Genomic DNA, 22,362 nt, shown 5'->3' with positions numbered 1-22,362 from the left:
CCATTTGAGGCAGCGTCAGCAGTGATGCAGTGGCTGTATCAGACTGTTGTGGTGAAGAGAGAGCTGATCCAAAAGGCAAAACTCATGATTTACCGGTCAGTCTATATTCCTACCCTCACCTATGGTCATGAGCTTTGGGTAAGGACCGAAAGGACAAGATCGTGGATACAAGCGGCTGAAATGAGTTTCCTCCACAGAGTGGCTGGGCGCTCCCTTAGAGATACGGTGAGGAGCTCAGTCACACTGGAGGAGCTCAGAGAAGAGCCAGTGCTCCTCCACATCGAGAGGAGCCAGATGAGGTGGCTTGGACATCTGTTCTGGATGCCACCTGGACGCCTCCCTCGGGAGGTGTTCTGAGCATGTCCCACTGGAAGGAGGCCCTGAGGAAGACCCAGGACACACTGGAGGTACTATGTCTTTCGGCAGGCCTGGGAACGTCTTGGGGTCCTCCCGGAGGAACTGGAGGAAGTATCTAGGGTGAGGAAGTGTGGGAGTCCCTGCTTAGACTGCTGCCCCTGCAACCCGGGCCTGGATAAGCGGAAGAAAATGGATGGATGGATCACAAAGTGGAATAGTGTTTTCCATTTTAAAGAAGAGCTCAGCTAAATGTGCAGGATTTGTGTGTTAAACATGTGTGAATGAAACAAAGCTCAACTCAAGGTATATTTTTGATGAGGATACAATTATAACAGATCAGAAAATAGCACAAGATTGGCCCTGGAAAAGTGTCTGGCAAATGCTTGTCTCTGTGGATGTTATTACTTTGCCTGAAATGTTCCACAGTATGACATAAAAATTATCTATACCTTCTGGGGAGCTCAAGTTAGCTTATCCTAACTCTGCAATAGCACAAAAATAGAACATTTGCATTGTAAGTCGTAACAGACAAGTATTGGATGTTCATTTATCTATTTTAAGATGTTCCAGCAGGTTTAAAGAAAACTGAACAAAATGTTTTTTAGGGTTTATCATAACCTTCTCTTTTGATAAGCTATGTCATGTTTTCCTCTCCCACTATTCCAGTGAAGTGCGTGTCAATGTTCTGGACTCCTCTTCTTCTGATTTATAGCACACTGATCCTTTTTATGTAACTAGAGTTTGGGCTCCAGTCCCAGCTTCATTCTAGAATAGATATTTCAGTGCAAAACAGTGCAAGGTCCCAGTAAAACACATCTGTAGAGCTTCCAGGTCAACACCTGCGGGCACACAGACACTGGACAGTAACAGTTCAGTCATGGGCTTTTTATGATAGTCGAGAGGAGTCGGAACAGGTGTGCAGCAGCCAGAGTAACCCAATGACTGGTGAAACAAGCAGGCTATGCAAATAAAAATACTTTGTCTTTACATGCACCATTTCTGACCACCCTCATCCATAATATGCAAATGTAACCACAGTAATCATTATGTAATTATTGTTATGATGATGGGTGCTGATAACCAAGCTCATAAAATTGTTGGCAGATGTACAAATGGTGGTATTTACTATGAGGGCGATGATAGCTGTGACTGATCTGTTTAGTGAGTGAAGTCTGGATAATTCATTTTAACATGGAAGAAATATGGGAATAGGAAAGGTGAGGTCATACAGGTCAAAAAGTAGTACTGAAAAGTGAATGTTTGTAAAAAGGGACTAAATGCATTCACCTTTATGGTCTTTTTTTGGACTTGAGGATTGTAAACTTGTTCAATTAATGCATGTAATAAACTTACAATTTAAAGGTGCACTGTGCAACTTTTCTGATTGACAGTCTGTTTTTGCTTTGCCTGGAATGTTCCCCCTAATGACATTAAACATACACATCAATCATTTTCAAGTGGCCTAGTTTTCAAATCACATCAAGAGCCCTAGTGCTATTACCTGCTTGTATCCCTTGTGATAGGTTTAATCTACACTTTGGAACATTCTAGACAAAGCAATAATATTTTCATGAAGATAAGCGGGAGGCAGTAGTCTGATTCATCAGCCGGTTTCACTTTGTGGAAACCATCTGAGCATTAGGAGTCATTCGCGACGGTAGGCGGGTACTTTTTTATTTAACCAATTGCTGCTATTTGGTTGTGATGTATGTAATACGCCAAATTCCATAGGAAGAAAGGCAATAATGTCTTTCCCCTTGATAAAATTCACCAAACAATCTTTTTTGTTCTGGCTTTAAATCCTCGATCTCAGAATTGTTGCCAACACAGAATGTATGGCTTCGTCTACATCCATCTCGACTGCTTTGTTTACTGTTGTGTTGTACCACAAAAGGGACCCAGACAGGCACTTGAGTTTGACGTCATGGCTTCACAGCTCTTCGCTGATTGGCCGGTGCACGGTCTACAACTTCCGGTAGTTTATTTCGATTCCTGACCTAGTCACTGGAGAGAAATTAAATTAAGCAGAGGCACTAGGTGGCACTAGCCTGGCTAAGTAGATGGACCCTCCACTAGAAATGTACCACAGTGCACCTTTAACAAAGACCAGGGTCCCACAGTCATGAAAGTCCTGGAAAAGTCATGGATGTCAATGCATTGACAGCATTTGGAATGTTAATAAACTGTAATGCTAAACTATACGGTGAGTGGAATGTGTTAACATTTTATATTTAGCCCTAAAAGTATGTTCAATTCTACATGTGTAGGGTGCTGTAAAGTCAGGGAAAATTCACTTTAGGTCATAAAAAAGTCATGGAAAAGAATTGGAACCCTGAAAGACACTATAATTATTATTATTGGATTACAAGATTATTATTATTATTTTCATGTCTTTGGCAAACTTCTCAAAATACAAAAGAAAGTGCTTTAAATTACTATCCACAGACTCCCACTGCTCCTACAGCTGCCCTGGGGCTACCTGACAGAATGAAGCCTGCCAATTTGTACAAACAGCTTTGCCGACCACCATCAATCACTCATATAATTTATACACATAGGCAAATAAGGATGGCGTGTCTTGCCTAAGTACAACACCGGAACAAAGTAGTCAGAGCTGGAATTGATCAGCCAACTTTGTGGTTATAAGACGTCATCTTCCTCATCACACAGACCATTGGAGACAGTACAGATATGCACGGAGAGAATGCAATACAAAGAATGAGAACAAACAGACTTCACGATCTTGGTATTTTTGAGTATGGTGGTTGTCAACTACCATATGTTTAGATGCATACTGTACTATACCTTTTCAAATCGTCCCATACGCTCTAATGGAAAGTGCCTGTAGCGGTTATCTCAAACACATGCAGATGTGGTGGGATGCAGGACTGGGGAACCTCCAAGTGTTATCTGCTTTTTCCACAGCAGATGTCATAGTACTTATCCACATCACAGCCACGACAATGGGTTTTCTAATACGAGGTGTTGAATTTGACACTCAAAAGTGTGCACTAGCTCAAAAATTGTACCATACTTTTCCAGACTCGTGACAATTTGGACTGGGCTAAAAATAACCATCACCGTCACCTGTCTGTGTCTTTATTGGTGTGAAATCCATCAGTCTGTCTCATCAATCTCTGACTGTGTCCAGACATAGCCTCCTGACTCAGATAGCAGCTCTCTCCTTGAACTTCAACATAGCATCCAAACTTTATCTGAGGCACAGCTGCACAGAGAGATAAAGACAGCATTAGTGTCATTAGCTGAGTTTCCATTGCTTAAAATCTTATCACCCCAAAAACACGTTCCAAATTTTCAATGTGTTTAATGGGGATCTGTTTAGTAAATATGACTAATCTTCCAGAACCTTTCGCAAATTTCCCAAAATCTGAAAGCATTTATTCACCAATCCAAAGGTTAGTGGTTCAACTCCAGTTCTTGACATAAACATCATTGTTGGGCAGATCCAATGACCCACAGGTTAGGGGTGAGATTCCAGCTCCCATAGATGATGTAAAGTGCTTTAAGTGCCTTGAAAGTGGAAAAACACTGACATCAATGGCAACAATTAAAGGCTAGAAATTTGGTATTCATGCCTAACCATTTCAGTACAGGACGTTTGGTTTGGTGTGTGGCTGTGCACGAGTGAATTCATGCAGTTTGTTTGTGTTTACATTCCACCACTACATGTGCAGCTACACTGAAGGCTCGGCTCTTTAATATTCAAGAGGAAACTCGTCCATGACTGGGGTGGCAGTGTTTCCTGCAGCACTTTATAGTTAGGGCAGCCACCTTGACAACAATTACCCCCAACCATGACTACGTCTCTCCGAACTGCGTGATCTCATCTTCGCAAAACTACGGTAATCGCACCTCATTCTTCACGTTCACCTTTCGCAGGCACAGAATCTCCACTTCCAAAAATTATCCGAACCATAACTACAAAACCAAGGTATGTACCGAAACGTGATTTTTGTGTACCATAACTTTTCATGTCCCCCACCTGTTTATTTCTATGAAGATGTAATGACTTTATCGGGAATGTTCCATGAATGGTATGGCATTAAACTTATTTGGATCCGGTGAACCCACATCAAGTTACAGGTTAGGTCTGCGGAGAGGCGACCCCGCTTATATTAAGAATGCAAAATGTCTTTCTTTTGAGCAAATAATAACACCTGCAGCTGAATAAACCCATGGACACTCATTCTGATGAAGATAATAAAAGACTGAAGTTGTATTCATTGAGTCACTGAGACATATTTTAGTGGCAACTCATTCTTTGGAGTTAGTGTCAACCACCAGACACATCACTGTTTATCTAACTGCTCCACACATGATATAAGATCCTGTCAGTGCTGTAGAGAAAGTGTGTGGTAAAAATGTGTCTAATGAACATACGGAGAAGATACTGTACGCTCTTCCTGTCTATCCGGCTCAGAATAAATTGTTTCCTCCTGACTAAATTACACTTACAGACCTATCATGGAAAAATGGCTGTTTTTATAGCAGCTGTTGGCGCTATGTGTGTGCATGTATGTCCGCGGCAGCTGTCTGGTATTTTGAGGTTGGGGTAATTTGGCTATCACAGACCGAAGGGGGAACTCCCAAGGGGGCTTTGTGGTCACTGCACATGTGAATGAAGCCCGATCCCACCGGTCATCATGTAGATCGCTTTAAATAAACTCCCATCCGACTACCGCCACCGCAAGCCCCATTAGTAATGATAAAGTGTAAGTGGGTCGAACCAGAACTGTGCAGAGACATTTGTTTGCGTATAGCTGAAATATTCTGAATGAACTGCTGCGCTCAGGGTATGACATACAGTTTTCCAGTCCATATTTTTGCATCTGTGCCAAGATTTTTCCCTGCTCCAAATATTTTTTTTTCACATCTTAATGTTTTGGGATTTGTTTCGTTCTGCCTGTTACCCGGTAGCCCTGACAACTTCCCCCCTAAAGAGAATTCTAGCTAAACACATCAGCGGGGGAGTGCAAGCTGACAGAACAGGTCATAAAGAGCACATGTTAAGATTAATGTAATTGTGGAGTGAAAACATCTCAATAGGCACCGGGTTTAAATCTAGAGCAAGTTTTGGACAGCGCACTAAATCGAAACATCCGGCTTTGCATGGGCAGGTCAACTTCTATTTGAATGATACATTATGTTTGGCTTGTAGATTTTATTTAACAGGACAGTGAGTGGGATGAATGCGAGGTGACGAGTGCGGAGAGACGTTAAATGGACTCTATTACGCTATTTTCTGATCTGCTATCATGTTGTTTGCTTATCACGCACATGCCTGGAGTTGTGGTTTGTTTCATTTACACATGTTTAACACACAAACCCTGCCTACTGTACCTGGATTGTGTTCTTCTCTCAAACAGAAAACACTTTCCACAATGTGATGTCATGTGGTAATACAGGGTGTGCCCCCCATACCTTCATTTGAATCACTTCTGCCCTGAAATGCCAATTTCTACTGAACTAAAAGTAAAACCGCTTCACAAGGTGTCACAAGGTAGAACAGAGCATTATGAGCTTTGGAGATGCAGAGAGACCAGTAATAAAGAGTGTGTGAATGAAGCAAAACACAACTCCGGGTATGTTTTTGAGGAGGCAACAACATTCTAACATGTTAAAGCTGTCAAGTTTGTATAATATAACATTTAAGCAAAATGTTGAACCCAGGATATAAGCTGACAACACTGAGGCAAGCACAGAGCCTACAGTATGCATCTAGCATACTGTAGGCCAGTGTTTCCCAAACTTTTTTTCTGGAGACCCATATTTTAAAAGTCACAAATCTTTGCCACCCAATTCAATAGGCATTATTCGTAAATCACAAAATAAAGGTGGATTTGACCATTATTGAACATATTATGATATTTTATTGTTGACTGAGTGATCGTGTCTCTCCGAACAATTAATATTCCTCAAGTTTTAAAAAATGGAAAACAGTAATTGAACCAGGAATTAAAGGGATCCATAATTCACCCATTAAATGTAGCCCATTTCTTTTTGTTTTCAACATTCAATTGAACCAGCATTATTGGAACAAAATAGTCAATAAAATAATTACAAAAAGATTCAAAACATGTCTTAACATTTCAACATTTTTAATGAGATCATTGGGCTTGTCTGCGTTTTTGTAGCGAGTTCCAGTCCGGGGTGCAGGAGGAGAGCACAATATCAATATCAATTTCACGCATATCAGTGTCAGAACTGTAATATTGCAGACCTACATGCAGATCATAACAAGGCGACCAAAAAAAAATCTCTTGCGACCCACCTGAAGATCGCAACCCTGTCTTTGGGAAGCAATGCTGTAGGCGAATATCTGTTAAACAAATATTGTGTTCTTAAAAAAGGCAACAGCTTATACCCACAATGTCCGAATAGCTAATTACAAATAACCTTTGCATAGTGTAAGATACATTGCTATAATTAGTCTAATTTGATTCTGTGTTTGGTTCATACTAACATTTGTCACTATGTCTTTCCTATCCCCCTCCATGTTAACTGCTTAGTGCCTGGGACTGTCCAGCTTAAGGGCGAAGTATGAGAGCACAGATACTTGACAATTTTACAGCTAGGCCCAGCTGTTTAAGTCTGACTAAGACAAATTCCAGTTTCTTCCATTACCGCTGATGAGGCATTTTCAAAGTGCGGTTATACAAGGCGATATTGGGACATGTCTACTTGCATGTAATCACAGTGTAAACATAGACAACCACTCACGGACCGGTGCCGTGCCTTTCAGGGAGACAGTTCAGGGTCTAAAATTATCTTAGCCCGCTCGATCAAGCACATCTTTCAACAGCTGATTAAGTACTATTTTCTAACAAATCTCCGGGAGTTACTCAGATGACAATAAGCACGAATGTCAAAGACTCGCCAACAGGCACGCTTCAGTACACTACAACTTAATCCGCCGTTTTCATCCCACATGCACCAGCGTTACTAATGGAAGGTATTGCTTTACAGGGGAGCTACAAAACAGGGAAGAAAGACAGAAAAAAGTTTGCCAGGGATTCTCTAGGATGCACGCATGGTATACACATTAAGCCAGCCAGAGTGATTCAAACATGACTCACGTCTTCCTGCAGAAGTTCAAGTGGTCAAAGAAGGTAAACAGGAGAGAAAGAGGGAGAAATAGAGAGAGAAAGAATGAGAGAGAGAGGGGGAGAGATTTTTTTGAACCTCTGGAGGGATAGAGTCCTCGAAAACACTCCGAGACAAAAGAGAACTGTTGCCAATTTTCAGCCATTCCAAAGAGATACACTGGACGACTTTTGGGAATGGAATGTGTGGCATTATTTGTGTATTTTTCGCGAAACATAAACACAGCAAAATAAAAGAGGACAGAATCCATCATGATATTGTTGAGCATGTTGAGCAACATCATTAGTCCCAGTATTTAGGTGTAATCTGATTGTGGTTCCTAAACTCTGGGTCATGACCTACAAAGGGTCACAAGACTTGCATTTTGTAAAGAAAGAATAAAAAACAGATTTGTAAAGGCATTCTTTTATATGAGATTGGTCTTTTTAGAAATTGCCGCTTTTAATAACACAGCCATTATATTAACTAACAACAGAGTAAAAAGACTAGATAGTAACCAAAGGAAGTGTACAAAAAATAAACTTGCCACAATTTGCAATATCAAGTTAATAATGATGAGTTTTAAATGAAATCTTTGAATAATGAACACAAGTTATCCTACAAACTTTTCAGAGTTAATGCCACGCAAAACTCTGCCTTGCTTTTGAAGAACAGACACACCAAACCAAATGATGCTGATGCCGGCTTTTTGAGAACAAAGAACATGACGTTGCGTGCGTGTGAGTGTGAGTGTCCTGTCTCTTACCGTAGGGCCATGCAGTCCCAGCAGGCACAGAGGTGATGAAGACGAAGGTGAGGAAGAGGAGCCAGCCCTCTTTACCACATATGACCCTGCTCAGGTTTGCGCCAGCGGTCCAGGACACTGAGAGACCTGCATCCCCCCGGGCTTCCTCCAGCTGCCTCGGCCGCATGCTGCTGTCTACAAAGTCTGTTTACTTTCTGAACTCAGCTGACATCACGTTCCCTTCTCCAATTTGAGTCCTACCCTACCCCCTTACTCCCTCCCTCCCTCCTGCCTCCTACCTCCTGTTTCTCTGTCTGTGTTTGACTCTTATTCTCTCTCTCTTTCTCTCTCTTTGCAAGGCGTCAGGTTACAAACAGAGTAGCAGGGAGTTCCACTGTGGAGCGTAACAGGCAATCACGGCAGACGTCAGTGCCCAGGCAGATCTCAGGCAGAGGAGAGCTGTGCTTAAGTCATTATGTTGTCACACGCAGTCGCACAGGGCCGCGCAGGAGGAATGCATTTTACAAAGAGCTTTTATGTGACCAACACTTAAGAGTTAGAATGGAGTGGTGAAGGAATTTATGTCTGCCAAAGTGCTTTAAAAGTGTTTAGGATAGAGGTAATGAGAGTAAAATGAATGTGGCAATGCTAAAGATATGTGGCTGAAAACGCTGTGTTTCTATATACAGTAAAAAATGACTGTGAGTGTATGGAAATGAGGAAACTTTTAACCCTATTTCTGGAAAATCAAAGTTGTTATCTTCCTATTGTAAACTCAAAAGAAAGTGAAATGTATGTAAACCTGAAGATAACTATAAAATTAAAAACTAAAAGGAAAAACAAAAACAAAGGGAAAGTCAGGTTAACATTGCAGGGTTCCCACAATCATGGAAATCCTGGAAAAGTCATGGAAATAGAAAATGTTATTTTCCAGGCCTGGAAAAGTCATGGAAATTGAAAATGTTATTTTCCTGGCCTGGAAAAGTCATGGAATTTTGTAAATTCAAAGAAAGTTTTAGAAAAGTCCTGTAATTTTAGTATCTCTTTCACACAACTACAGCAACCTATTAAGTTATCATTAGGCTATTATGATTATTTCTGAACCTATGTGCTTTTTGTTTTAAAGAGATGACAACAGTTGATATATTGATATATTTTGAATGCTAAAAAACTACAATACCAAACCATAAGGTGAGTGAAAAGGGTTAACATTTCATATATAGCCCTAAAAGTATGATCAATTCTACACAAGTAGCTGCTGTAAAGTTATGGAAAATTCACTTTACGCCATGAAAAAGTCATGGAAAAGTTTTGAAATTTTGTCAGTGAAAAAGAGTGGGAACCCTGGCTTTACTTACCAACTAGTTTATTAGCTTCGAATTTGATAAAGTTGCTATTTAAAGGTGCGCTGTGTAACATTTCTGGTGGATGGACCGGCATCTGCTTCTCTCCATGGAGATATTACGAGTTTGCCCTGATTGTTTCACAGTAAGGAAATAAACTTGTTAATCACAATGGAGACAGGTTAATGGTTAATGGAAGCAAGCCCGCACATGGTAATATTTAATGTTTTTCAAGGTACTACTGAGCTTTAAAAGACCTGTAATTGAACTGGAGATTTTGAATGCCATTTGTGGAAAATTCCAGGCAAAGAAATAAGATCTTCGTGGTGTCAAATACCTACTTTATGATCTTCATGAATAATCATAAATTACGGATAGGCCATGTCACCCACTGCTCCCATTGCTCTGTGCTCGTCTTCCTGTGTGTGTTTTAGCATATTCAAGATGTGGAGCTGAAAAGACTGAATAAACATAAAGGGATTCCCCCAAACGCACACATTCAAAAGAGATGATCCCAGTAATAACCAACAGATCATCACCCCGCAGTATTGGAGAGTTCTTCTGTACGCTCTTGGGACAGAAGCAGCAGAACTTGTCGGTCTGGTTTGAAAAGACAACAACTGAACCATGACAGCAGGGAAGACTAAAAATCAAAGCGGATAGAAGAGAACGGAAACCTCTGTGTCCCCTCTGCACCTCAGCGCTATTTGTCCAGATGCCTAATGGTTTATTATGAAACTCTATGCTTCAGCCTAATGTGGACACTGTTCCTGGCTTGAAAGGCAACAGCTGGAGGAGAAAATAAAGTCCAAAAATAAATCCGAGTAGACTGAACTTCAAGTTAAAAGATATTGAATGATGTCATATGGCAGCCCCGTGACTCGCTGTCCATTGTCCAGAAGGTAGACTTCAGCCAACAGTCAAGGAGCAGCAACACTAGTGGTGATTTTTAATATTGGAAAAAAATACTTGTGGTGATTTTATTAGGATTAGTAGAATAAAGTATTTTAGTACTTTGTCTAAATATCCCAAACTTGCTTCAATGTGCACTGTGTAACTTTTCTGAGGGGTTCATCACCTCCTCATCTCCATGGAGTTGTTGTTTTGCCTGGAATGTTTGACAGTATTGCATTAAACACATGTATCATGCATTCACCGTATTTTTTGGACTATAAGTCGCACTTTTTTTCATGGTTTGGGTGGTCCTGCTACTTATACTCCAGTGCAACTTATATATTGAAATTTTCACACCAACAGGCGGAGGAGGGCGCTCTAGGCTTCTGTGTCAGTATCTGCTACTACTATTACTCCTATACCACTGTCACTTCTCTCTACTGCACAAGACTCCTGTAGAAAGATCAATTGTTCTGCTGCAAGTAGTGAAATATGCAGCTGTAAACAGTAATCGAGCAGCAGAAACAAAGTATGGAGTGAGCGAGAAACTTCAGAGGGACTTTTCGAAAGCAGGGATGGAGAACACAGCTTCGTGGCAACCGGGCGTGTCTGCCATCAGGTGGGTCCGCCATGGAACTTTCCTGGAAGCCACTGGATGGATCGACAAAGCATGGACTTCAGTGATAACCGAAACCATCCTGTCGAGATTTGGAAAGGCCGGAATAATTCTAACTGGAACTGAATCTGAGTCTGACGATAGCTACACAGAAGAGGGGGCTGCGGAATTGCCATGGATCTATAATAATTTATTATGCTCAGAAGTGACACCGAGGAGAATTCAATGGATTTAGTGATTTGGAGTGAGATCGAGAGTTTGGTAAATTTGTGATGTTATGTTGTTTACGCTCTAGTTATCTGAATAACTGTTCACATGTTACATTAACATACTAGGTGCCTATTCAGCCTATTCACTGTTCTATTGTTATTACTATAATTTGCCTTTCAAGATTAACTTTCGGTTTATGGTCTATGATTTTACAAAATAAATTTACCCCAAAAGTGCAACTTATAGTCCAAAAAATAAAGTATTCAACCAGAAGTTATCGCTCAGAAAAACCTGGAAAACATGTCTGCTGTGACCTTCAACTTGGCCTAGTTGCCTGTCGCTTTTCACAGAGATGCGTAACTTTAATGTGCAGTGGAACATTCCTTACAAAACAATAACCTTTCCATAGAAACAGACTCTTTTCTAAAAAAGTTATACCTTTAACTTGCAAGTAAATTTCTTGGACGATGCTCAACAATATGAAATCCAATACAATGAGTAATTCCAGTTTAATGTGCCTTTAATTGTACTTTTTTCTCGTGACTCCCAAATCATTCCTATTGTAAGTGAGGTGGACTATGTGTGCACATACTCTAGTTAGCGCCAAACTGGCTGCTCCAATAATTGGGGTCTCCCACCTAAGCTTTTAATCCTAATTTGAAAGACCAACAGGGGACATCCTCACCGTTAATAACAGGCATAGTGATTACATGTTAAATGGAAGAGCCCTTAAATTGAATACTGCCTTTTTAAAGTTTTTTTTTTTTATTTAATTATATGTTTTTTACAGGATTAATTAGAAGCTGCATGCCCCTGGAACCATGTGGATTTCATAAGAACGGATCCTGCCATAGCATTACATTTCCATAGTGACCAAACAGAGTGTAATTTTTCTTTTTACATTAACAGTCCACTTTATCACAGCACGGTCCATGGTCTCCAATAAAGCACTGCATGAGGTAAATGTGGAAAATGAGCTGCCAGGGTACAAACAGAAAGGCAACTGTGGCCTGCAGCAGAGAACGAGAATGAGGCAAGACTAAAATATAGTTTTTACAGTACACCCTGCTCAAAAAAGAAGTACTTACTGGAAGTTTTGAAAGAGGAAGGATGAGAAAAGGTTTGTGTGCATTTTTAAAAACTATTAAAAGTCATGGATCATGCAACATTGACTCTTGTGAGCTTTAAATGGACAGTTTGGAATTTTGGACATAGGACCTCATTTCCTAGTGAGCCAGAGTGTTGGAGACGTGTGAAGACACTTTTTAAAATGTTCCATTCAGCCCTTGTATTTGCAGAGGTCGCTGGTGCTAGGCTAGTGCATGTCAATGGCCATAGTTAGCCTGCCACTAAAAACAGTCTACCCACTCCACAAAACACCCAAAGCAAAACAATTATAACGCCAGACTGTCGATGTAAATGTCTCTGTCAAAAGAATAATTTTAGAAGTAAAACCAACCTTGCATTTGAAGGATTTTGTCTGAGCAGCAGCAGCGAGTTGTACTTCCTGATATAAAGCTTGGCAGCGGCGGACTGACATATGAGAAAATAGTCCCTCAACATACGATGATTCATGTGATGCAAGGTTTTTTTAATTTCAAACATTATTCTATCAACACAGACACATCGACAATCTGGCGTCATAATAGATTTGTTTCGGGTGTTTTGTGAAGTGGGTAAGACTGTTTTTAGTGGCAGGATAACTATGGCCACTGACATGCTCTAACCTAGCACTAGCGACCTCTGCAAATACAAAGACTCGGTGGAATTTTAAAAAAAAGTGTCTCCACACATCTCCAAAATTCTGAACTGTCCCTTTAAGTTATATTATAATGTTGTTCCGCACCCAAAAACACACCCTGAGTTGTGTTTTGTCATTCACACATGTTAGTCTGTCTACAAATGCTCTGTTATATCATGAAGCAGTAGTTTTCAAGTTAACAGCCTTTACCTTTTGTTCAGTACAGACTGGCAATTCCAGACCTAAAATGGTGGAGCACTTCCTGTTGTACTGCATGGCATCACAAGGTGGAAAAGAATATTTTACGTTTGAGAGAAGACCTCAGCCTAAATTTGCAGGATTTATGTGTTAACATATGTAAATAAAACAAAATACACCTCCAGGTATGTTTTTGATTAGGAAACAACATTACAACACAGATCAGAAAATAGCGTAACATAGGCCCTTTAAATATGAATTCAGCCCTGGCCTATACCCTCGTGAATCTCATTATATTTTACATGCTCTTATACTCTATGTCATATCCAGCTAAGTGACACGTGATAGGTCTCCAAAGGTTTTCATATTAACATCAAAGCAGATTTTATAATGTATATTATATTCCACTCTCTATTAAAACCAGAGACATCTCACTACCTGTAGCTCACTCATTCTTCCTCCACCTAAACAAGCTTGGTCTGGCTTTGATTGTTCTGACTCTATATAAGTCAGGCTCAATGTATTTAAACATATGTTTGTGTGAAGATCTAAATCGGGCCTGAGCTCTCTCCACCCTCTGAAGCTATGCAGCTATATGGTAAAGACTATATATCCCATTACACCATGTTAATCCCAAAGCAAAAAGGTTTATCCGCGGGAGACTGTGACAGCAGGAGGCCACATTAAAGTAAACGGGCTTACGGCATCTATAGATAGAGTTTTATGAATATGGAATTTAGATTTGAGCACATGAAAGCGACCCATGAAGAGCCGTACACTGTCATATCCTGCACCGCATGAACTCTTCCATATGGACAATACAGGCAAGCTCAGCCAGGTGCAGGGTTTGCCAAGGAACAGAGGTCTTGTTCAACTTGAAAACATGATGTGAATAAGACTTTTTATTTACTTCACAGCAGTAAACTAGATCCTCTTTGGTATATCTCAAGTAAAAAACTGTTTTTGTTTTGTTTGTTTTGTATTTACAACCCAAAGCACCTGCTTCGACCAAAGCATAACCAAGAGGACACAGTTCAAACAAAGAGAATTCTATCTGCTGCTCCAGGCAGGTTCCTCCAGCATCCAGCATGAACAATGGGTCAAATACAGAGGAAAGAAGAGAACATAAAGTAGGAAGTCGACTTTAACCTTGACTTTGTCACTTTCACTATTATACAAATGACAATGGCAGGGGTGTCCAAAACGGGACCTGTGCTCAGATTTGACTAAATAGACCAGACATGTCAGACTCAGGCCCGGGAGCCAAATTTGGCCCACGAGATCATATCAAATATGTATTAGAGCTGGCCCAGCGGCTACAGATAGGCTATAGAGACATTATTTAACATGTTGTTATTATTTTATATTTTGCTTGTTCTGGATTCAATGTTTAAGATAAACTATTATTAAACATTTAGTTTAATAAAAGGTTTAACATTACATATCTCGAAAGAAGAGAAAACATGCAGATGTTGTTGACATTTTTCAGTAAATATTTAGTTTGGCCCATGACTTATTTCTAGTTTTTAATTGACACCCCTGAAACAGACTGTCAAGAGCTGGTGTCAGCAGATTCTAATCATAATTAACAAAAGTGATTTTAATTATTTTAATTTTAATGGCACTGTGAATTAACTTTTTACCTGGAAAACATGAATCATTTGTGTCTCTTCCCCCAAATAAGTTTTGGTCTGCCCAGAAAAGTTTGGGTGCTAACTATGAAACACTTGTGCTGGATTCCTGTAGATGTAGGCATCATAAACACAGTATAAAGGCATGAGATCTGCTGAGCTTCATTCAAGGTGCTTTTGTGATCATTAAATAACTTCAAGGTGCATTGTGTAACTTTTCTCGTGGAGGGTCCATTAAATGCTTTTCTCAATGGAGATGTTATTGCTTTGTCTGGAATGTTTTACAGTATGGTATTAAACTTTTCTATCTTCATGGAGACCAAATCAGTCCAAGTTACAGGTCATGATATATCCATGGAAACAAGCAGGTGACGTACCCCCAACCAAAAAGTTACATAGTGCAGCTTTAACATGAGCAAATGACATCAGTCCAACCTCCTTTACAACTAGGGCTGCAGTGCAAAGCTCGGGTGAATTTAAACTGAATCCCACATAAAGAGAAAAACATAAAAGAGCTGGCCTTTTTGAGAACCAATTTGTCCTCATTTGTAGCACCTCTCTAAATTATAACATAGGTAAATTATCTACAGCCCACAGCCCACCACATGAATCCTCCCACGCCCAAACGAAATATCACCCAGCATGTGCCGCTTATAATGTCAAACACTTATTACACTCCAGGACCTCCATCTGGAAGCCACAGCCCCCTATTTTAGTCCTGTAAAGCCTGTGAGGTCTAACGGGGGTCTCTGGTGTACACCGAAAAAAAAAAAAAAAAAAAATCCAAAGTTAACCGTGGAAGTGGAAAAGCAGCTGGTGTGGCGCACGGTGGAAACTCATCCACTGGCAGGACTGCTGACCAAGCCGGGAAGACTAAACTACACGAGGGAACAAAATGTCACTGTTAGAATGGAAATCTCAGCAGGAGGTGGAGGAAGAGGGATGGGAGAGGAACTATTGCACTTTTCCATTTGTTTTAGCCGCAGGGTCCATAGGGGCTCATGCAAATCGAAACAGTAGCCCCTGCTTTTGTTTAGCAGACGTTTCCTTCCTTGTACTTAAGCCACTGGTCCTGTCAAAACCACTTGAACTAATACTAGGAAGCATCTGAAGTACAGAATAATGTTTGGAAAACTGAAAGGGAAGAAAATTAACAAATCACACAAAACGCAGACAGTGCCCATACAGATATGTTAGAGACAATTATGTGATTGTCTTTACTTGCATAGAAGTACAAAGTTAGTCAGGCTGGCGCCACCTAGTGCCTACACTCAGTTTCATTTCTCTCCAACGACTAGGTCAGGAATCGAAATAGACTAGACAGTTTAGCAAGAACCCCGGAAGTTGTAGACCACGTACCGGCCAATCAGCGAAGAGCTGTGAGGCCATGACGTCAAACTCAAGAGCCTGTCTGGGTCTCTTTTGTGGTACAGCACAACAGTAAACAAAGCCATACATTCTGTGTTGGCAACGATTCCCGAGATTGAGGATTTAAAGCCGGAACAAAGAGAATGTTTGGTAAATTTTATCAAGGGGAAAGACGTTAATTGCCCTTCTTCATATGGGATTTGGGATATTCCAGTTAGCCCTGTTAGCAGTGCATTACATACGTAACGACCAAATAGCAGTGATTGGCTAAATTAAAAAAGAACCCGCCTACCGTTGAGTGAACAAATCCTAATGCTGTGAGGTCAGACGGTTTCCACAAAGTGAAACTGGCTGATAAATCAGGTTAGTACAAAGTGGTCATCCAAAAAAATACTGGAGTAACGTGTCATTTATAATTTGAAGTCACAAAGAACAAAAATTACATCTTGAACTATATCTTTTCAAAAAATAGATCAAAAAAACAATCTTATTTGTAGTGGTACAAGAAACACAAATCTTAATAAAGTCACTTAATAATGTAAACAGAAAGCCATGTTACTTTTACACTTACTCCCAGTGGGAAGTGTAACAAAAATAATCAAGAGTACTGTTACACTGTAAAATAAATTACTCAAGCACAAGTAAAAACATGGGGTCTGGAAATTGTAGGTTCTATTTTAAGTTGCTCATGTTGAACCCATCCCTGTAGGCAACAGATTAGAACCTGAAGCCGATATTTGTTATGGCTAACCATGGTTACCATGTTTATATTTGTCGTGTGTCTTTTATTAAGGTTTCCTGCCACTGTGACGGTGCTAGTGGAAATAATTTGATCACTGAGATACACAAGCAGCCGCGGAAACAAAGACTGGGACAGATTCTAAATGTTAGTCCTGATGAAGTCAGAATAAAAAACACAGATTTGCGTCAAAACCAATGTGTATTAACAGAAGGATTTTTACTGCTTAGTTCAAAGTTTCAAACATTTCTGCATTTTATTAGTGGTGGATAATGGTTATTGGCGGTATAGGCTCTTATCCCAGTGTGTTCTCACATCGTTTATGAACGGAACACTTGACAGAAAGGACTTGATGAAAGCGCTGTGGTCGGAACAATGTATGAGCAAAACACACTCAACAAGTCGACGATTGCTACTGCTGAAGTGAACATGTTTGTAGCCTTGGGTTGTCAAAAACCCAAAGTTAACACAATAATACATGCTAAAAGTAGTTTAAAAAATAGATACCTATTTGAACAATATTGGAAAAATATACATAAACTGTACAAAATAATCTTTAAATGTTACTGATTTTTGTCAGAACTGGTGTTGATACTTTGCAGCAGATGTCATCAACATTCCCTGGGGGTGTGATGTTCACTGTAGTTGGCTGTCTATATTATCATGATAACACTACTGCAGACACCAATTTAAACCATATATCCAGGCTTAGAGGGGTAGAAGCCTGCTTCAACAACAACAGCCCTACTGTTTGATAACCATAAATAAGACTTTGCCTTCACAACATGCTCTTTAGCACGATAAAAAGGGTCATTATTTTTATTTAACGTCACGCGGTAAATCTGTTCTCTATTTAAACTGCAATCCATATGTCTGTGCCGATCCCAGCAACCACAGGTCTGAGGCAGAGAGAGCACACCCTGGACAATGGCCATTAAGTCACTAGACAGACACTGATTTATACGGGCCAAACTCTCCAGTGACTCACCTATATGTCTTTTCAAATGTGGAGACAATATAGTACTTTACTCAAAGGTGCACTTAAACCACCTGTTTGACTCCATGGAGATCTGCTTTGCCTGGAATGTGTATGGTATTAAAAATTCTTACTGTGAGTCATTTCTACACAAATTAGATCATGGCTTGGCGGCACCACCTGGTTGTCTCCAGGAAGAAAGATATGCCATGATTTGGAATGTTTGTGGCAATGCAATAATATCTCGAATTTCCCATTGAGGAATGCACCTGGCAGACACGCTACCAGAAATGTTACGCATTGCATCTTTAAAGTTACCACTGGACTAGCCGACCTAGGCCTGTTGTATGCACACATACCAACGCTGATGCCATCTACTTACTCTGATCTGATGTTGTGCCAGCTTTGGTCTGACAGAAAAAGACCAGAGTGCACAGGTGAGGCTGAACAAAGGCCAAAAGGTGCAGGGAAAGGGGAAAAAGTTTAAAATCGAATAATACAAATCAAATAAACATGCAAATGGTAGCTTTAAGCACTAGGGTATTAAATATATTCACAATAATTTAGTATTGACCTCACAGCATAATGATTGAATTTGCTTTATTGCATTTCAAAAGCTCGGAGGAATAACTGTGATCACAACTAGTAAGATATGGTATTGTAACACAAACCTATCCATCTGTTACTAATAAATGACAACTTTTAATATTACATTTAGATTTGATAGTGCACTACAAGGCATTCTTTGACAATGGAATACAAAACCAAAGCTATTGTTGTCCTTTGGGACATGTGTAGCCAGAGACTGATTGGGTTTAAGATCATTGGGTGTGGATGATACATGATCCACCAGAGAGTTTACGGACCATTATTTCTGGATTTATTGTATGGGAGGGTTTGTTTCTCATAACATCCGTGGATCCAAGGTGCTATCCGTTTCCAGCCAAGTATTAATCCTTGTAGCATGTAAAACATCTTACCACAATCATGAGACATGGAAATATGTTGTCAGGTCAGGAAAACTAAATTAGTCTGTATTATATTCTTTAATTGTCTTATTACTTCATCATCGGCATGGCCATAGGCAACATGAATCACAGGGATTTGAAAGTATCCAACTGGTTTCAGTACTGAAGCTGGCACACCCACATAAAACTAAACACATGTACAGTACATGTTGGGGTTTAATAATATGGAAAAATCCTACAGCCTTTCAACATGGCACTGGCTGATTACCAAAACTATTAATATGAGCAGCAACATGCAAGACAGAATTTACACAATTTACACAAGGCAAATTAAAGCACCATTCAGGAATTTAACCAGGAAAGCCCTATCTACAGTCACAGTATTAAAACTACATGTTTGAGTTGTACTGAAAATAACAGTGCACCAGGAGGAGACTTCAAACTAAAACAGACGCAGAGAGACTCAACACAAAAGATGGTCCAGGAAACAAACCTGGGACCTTGTCCGGGTGAGGCGGGAGTGCCGACAACTGTGCCACCACTACCAGTCTGTATACTCCATACACCTTACAGGACATTGTGAGTTATTTGTTGGTGAGTAAATGTGAGGATGGAAAATGTTACTTTGATTTTTTAACTTGCCATCTTGCCTCTTTGCAAAGTTAGAATTAAGAAGAGTGTTCCAGTAGTTGGCAGATTTGTTCATAGCAACCTCTAGTGGTCAAAGAGAAATAGTTAAAACTTGACTGGTACAACATTAGGCCAATATCGTATTGAATAGAAAACAATATATACAACAATCATCAACAGTTTACAGCAAATTATCAATCACTGTTGCCTGAATCTAATCCTAATACACCCTGTCTAGAGACTTGCTATACTTCACTTAAAGGTTCTACATTACATACATGGATTCTTGTGAGCTTTAAGCCATGTTATAATGTTGTTACCTCCTCAAGACCTGGAGTTGTATTTTGATTCATTCACACATGCTTGAGTAAACCTGCATTATTAGTTCCACCTTGTGATGTCATGTAGTGGTAGTTTTCAAGTTAACAGCTACCTTTTACATTTAGTTCAGTAGAGAATGGTAATTCCAGGGCTAAAATGACCAAAAGTATTACAGTGAAAATGTGTGGAGTTTAAAAACACAGTGGAGTGCTTAGTGTATTTTCTGTTTGAGTAGATCAGAAAATAGTGTATTACAAGCTCTTTAAATAGCAATAATAACACAGTTGAGATTCAATTTTCCACTGCAGAAAATAGGAATCCACTCCATATCCCATTTAGTCCCATGATAACATTTCTACTTATCCTGCAGTTAACCAATATGAACACTAGATGGAGTCAGACACCACTTATTCTGTATACAGCTGCTCTATAATGCCAGACCGCCCATAAACGTCCAATATAGAAGAATAATGTTTTTCCTATTCCTCCTGAAGGCCAAGTCACAAAATCTCCTCCCAGATGAAGATGGAAAGAGAACAAAGGAACTGCGGGAACACTTGTACCGTAGCCTGCTCCATCTGTTAACGCGAATATATTGATTTGCCATTGAAAGTGGAATCAAGATGTCTGCACTTAGGAGGCAGTAGGGAGCAGTGTAAGCCGGGCGCAGTGGACCACAACCTAACGCCATCAGTAATCACATAGATCTCGTTTTATTATTGACACACTCACCACTGGGCCACAGCGCTACTGTTTGATCATTCCTATACAAACTGCTTTTATCAGCCACCGCTAACCATTTTAAATTATTCAAATCGACCTCCTTTGTAGTTAATAGCGGTGATTATTCTAGCCTAAATGGTTTAATGTATGCGGTGACAGCCAACAGCGATACAAACCTGTCTCGAGGGATTCACAAATCTATCAGCAGAGAGAGTCCTTTGCCTGGAACATTAAAGATTCCAGGCACCAGTGAAGTGTAGGTGAGTAAAATACACCAGAGGCATCAAGGCCAGTGGGGGTGGTCTGTTTCAAAAAGCCATAGATCTAAATGATGGGGGATACACAGTCATTTGCCCACACAGTTAAAGAGGAGATTAAATGGACAGACACGCACAGGATAAAGAAGGATTTTGCAGGGTTTTTAAAGGGCAAATATTACCGTATTTTTCCGCATATAAGTCCCTCCGGAGTATAAGTCGCACCAGCAAAAAATGCGTAATGAAGAAGAAAAAAACATATAAATCGCACCGAACTACAAGTCGCAATTTTTTGGGGAAATTTATTTTATAAAATCAGAGACCAGGAACCAACATTTCATCTTGAAAGGCAAGTTGTAGTAATAACAACAGAATAGAGAACAACCGGCTGTTAACGTCACATATGAACAGTTCTTCAGATAACTATAGACCAAACAGACTGTCTGCCTGAAAATTTTAATATACAAGTCGCACCGGAGTATAACACTACCCAAACCATGAAAAAAAGTGTGACTTATAATCCAAAGAATACGGTACACTGTTTTCTAGGGATGTAAAAAATAATGATATCCTATCATCAAAAATATCACAAGAATACCATGGGTTGTCACAATATATCGAATTGAAAGTTACTTTGCTTAAATGCATTTTTTTTTTATAACAGCAATAGCTAATAAACATCAGGAACTACATATCCCATGATTCATTTCAGTGCAGACAACATGAAGAAATATGTTTTTTTTTTTTACTTGAATTCTTGAGATTATGACAGTAATAACTCACGCCAAAATCTTGTCAGGATATTTTTAAAAGCATTCATCACATACTTTGTGATGAAATAATGTGTTAATGCATGAAGTGCTTCACTGTGTTCTTTAAACTTCGTACACTTTCACTAGAATCATTTTGGTTATTTCAGATCTGGAATCTCTACTGAACCAAAGGTAAAAGGAAGCTGTTAACTTGTAAACTACTGCTTCATGATATTACAAGATGAACAGAGCATTTTAAGATTCGGTGATGCAGACAACCTAATAATGCAGGATTACTCAAATCTGTGTGCCCAGGTATGGCTTTGTGGAGGTGACATTATAACATGGCTTAAAGCTCACAGAGAGTCCATTTTAATAATATAGAATCTTTAAAACAGAGATTAAATGGACAGACATGCACAGGATAAAGAGGGATTTTGTAGGATTTTTAAGAAAGTGCAAGAGCTTGTTTCAGTGTAGACATTAGTATGATGACTTAAGGTTTATTTTATTGTCACTGTAGCAAAATTTGACCCATCCTTCAATTGCAACGGTGCATATTTTCAAGAACAGTGGGCGAACGCATGCAGTGTAGCGCCAAGAGACCCATCTCCAGATCTTGAGCTCAGTTTTATCATTAGCACCTGGGTTATTAGCCCATTGTGAAAGCTACATAGGCAATTGTGTAATCTAGGTCACTGTGCATGTAGAACAGTGAAGATGGAAGAGGAATACAGAGGATGTAGAAATTACTGAAGAAATGGAGGCTACATTTGCAAGTTTAAAGTA

General features: G+C 39.8%; 1 protein-coding gene across 1 annotated transcript in view; it reads right to left on the bottom strand.

Annotated features, from left to right (window-relative positions):
* Positions 1 to 8,398, bottom strand: part of pamr1b (peptidase domain containing associated with muscle regeneration 1b) — a 52,480-nt gene extending 44,082 nt beyond the window's left edge. The window contains exon 1 of the mRNA XM_055155086.1: positions 8,228 to 8,398. Within this exon, the coding sequence (XP_055011061.1) occupies positions 8,228 to 8,393 (166 nt within the window). The 5' untranslated portion in view covers positions 8,394 to 8,398. The remainder of the gene's footprint in view (positions 1 to 8,227) is intronic.
* Between the last annotated feature and the right edge of the window lie 13,964 nt (positions 8,399 to 22,362).

Source organism: Boleophthalmus pectinirostris, unplaced genomic scaffold (genome assembly GCF_026225935.1).
Source record: "Boleophthalmus pectinirostris isolate CB_2022bp ecotype Guang Dong unplaced genomic scaffold, ASM2622593v1 HiC_scaffold_2, whole genome shotgun sequence".
Taxonomy (NCBI): domain Eukaryota; kingdom Metazoa; phylum Chordata; class Actinopteri; order Gobiiformes; family Gobiidae; genus Boleophthalmus; species Boleophthalmus pectinirostris.
Note: the sequence above shows the minus strand (reverse complement) of the source record. Positions and strands in the feature narration are given on the sequence as shown.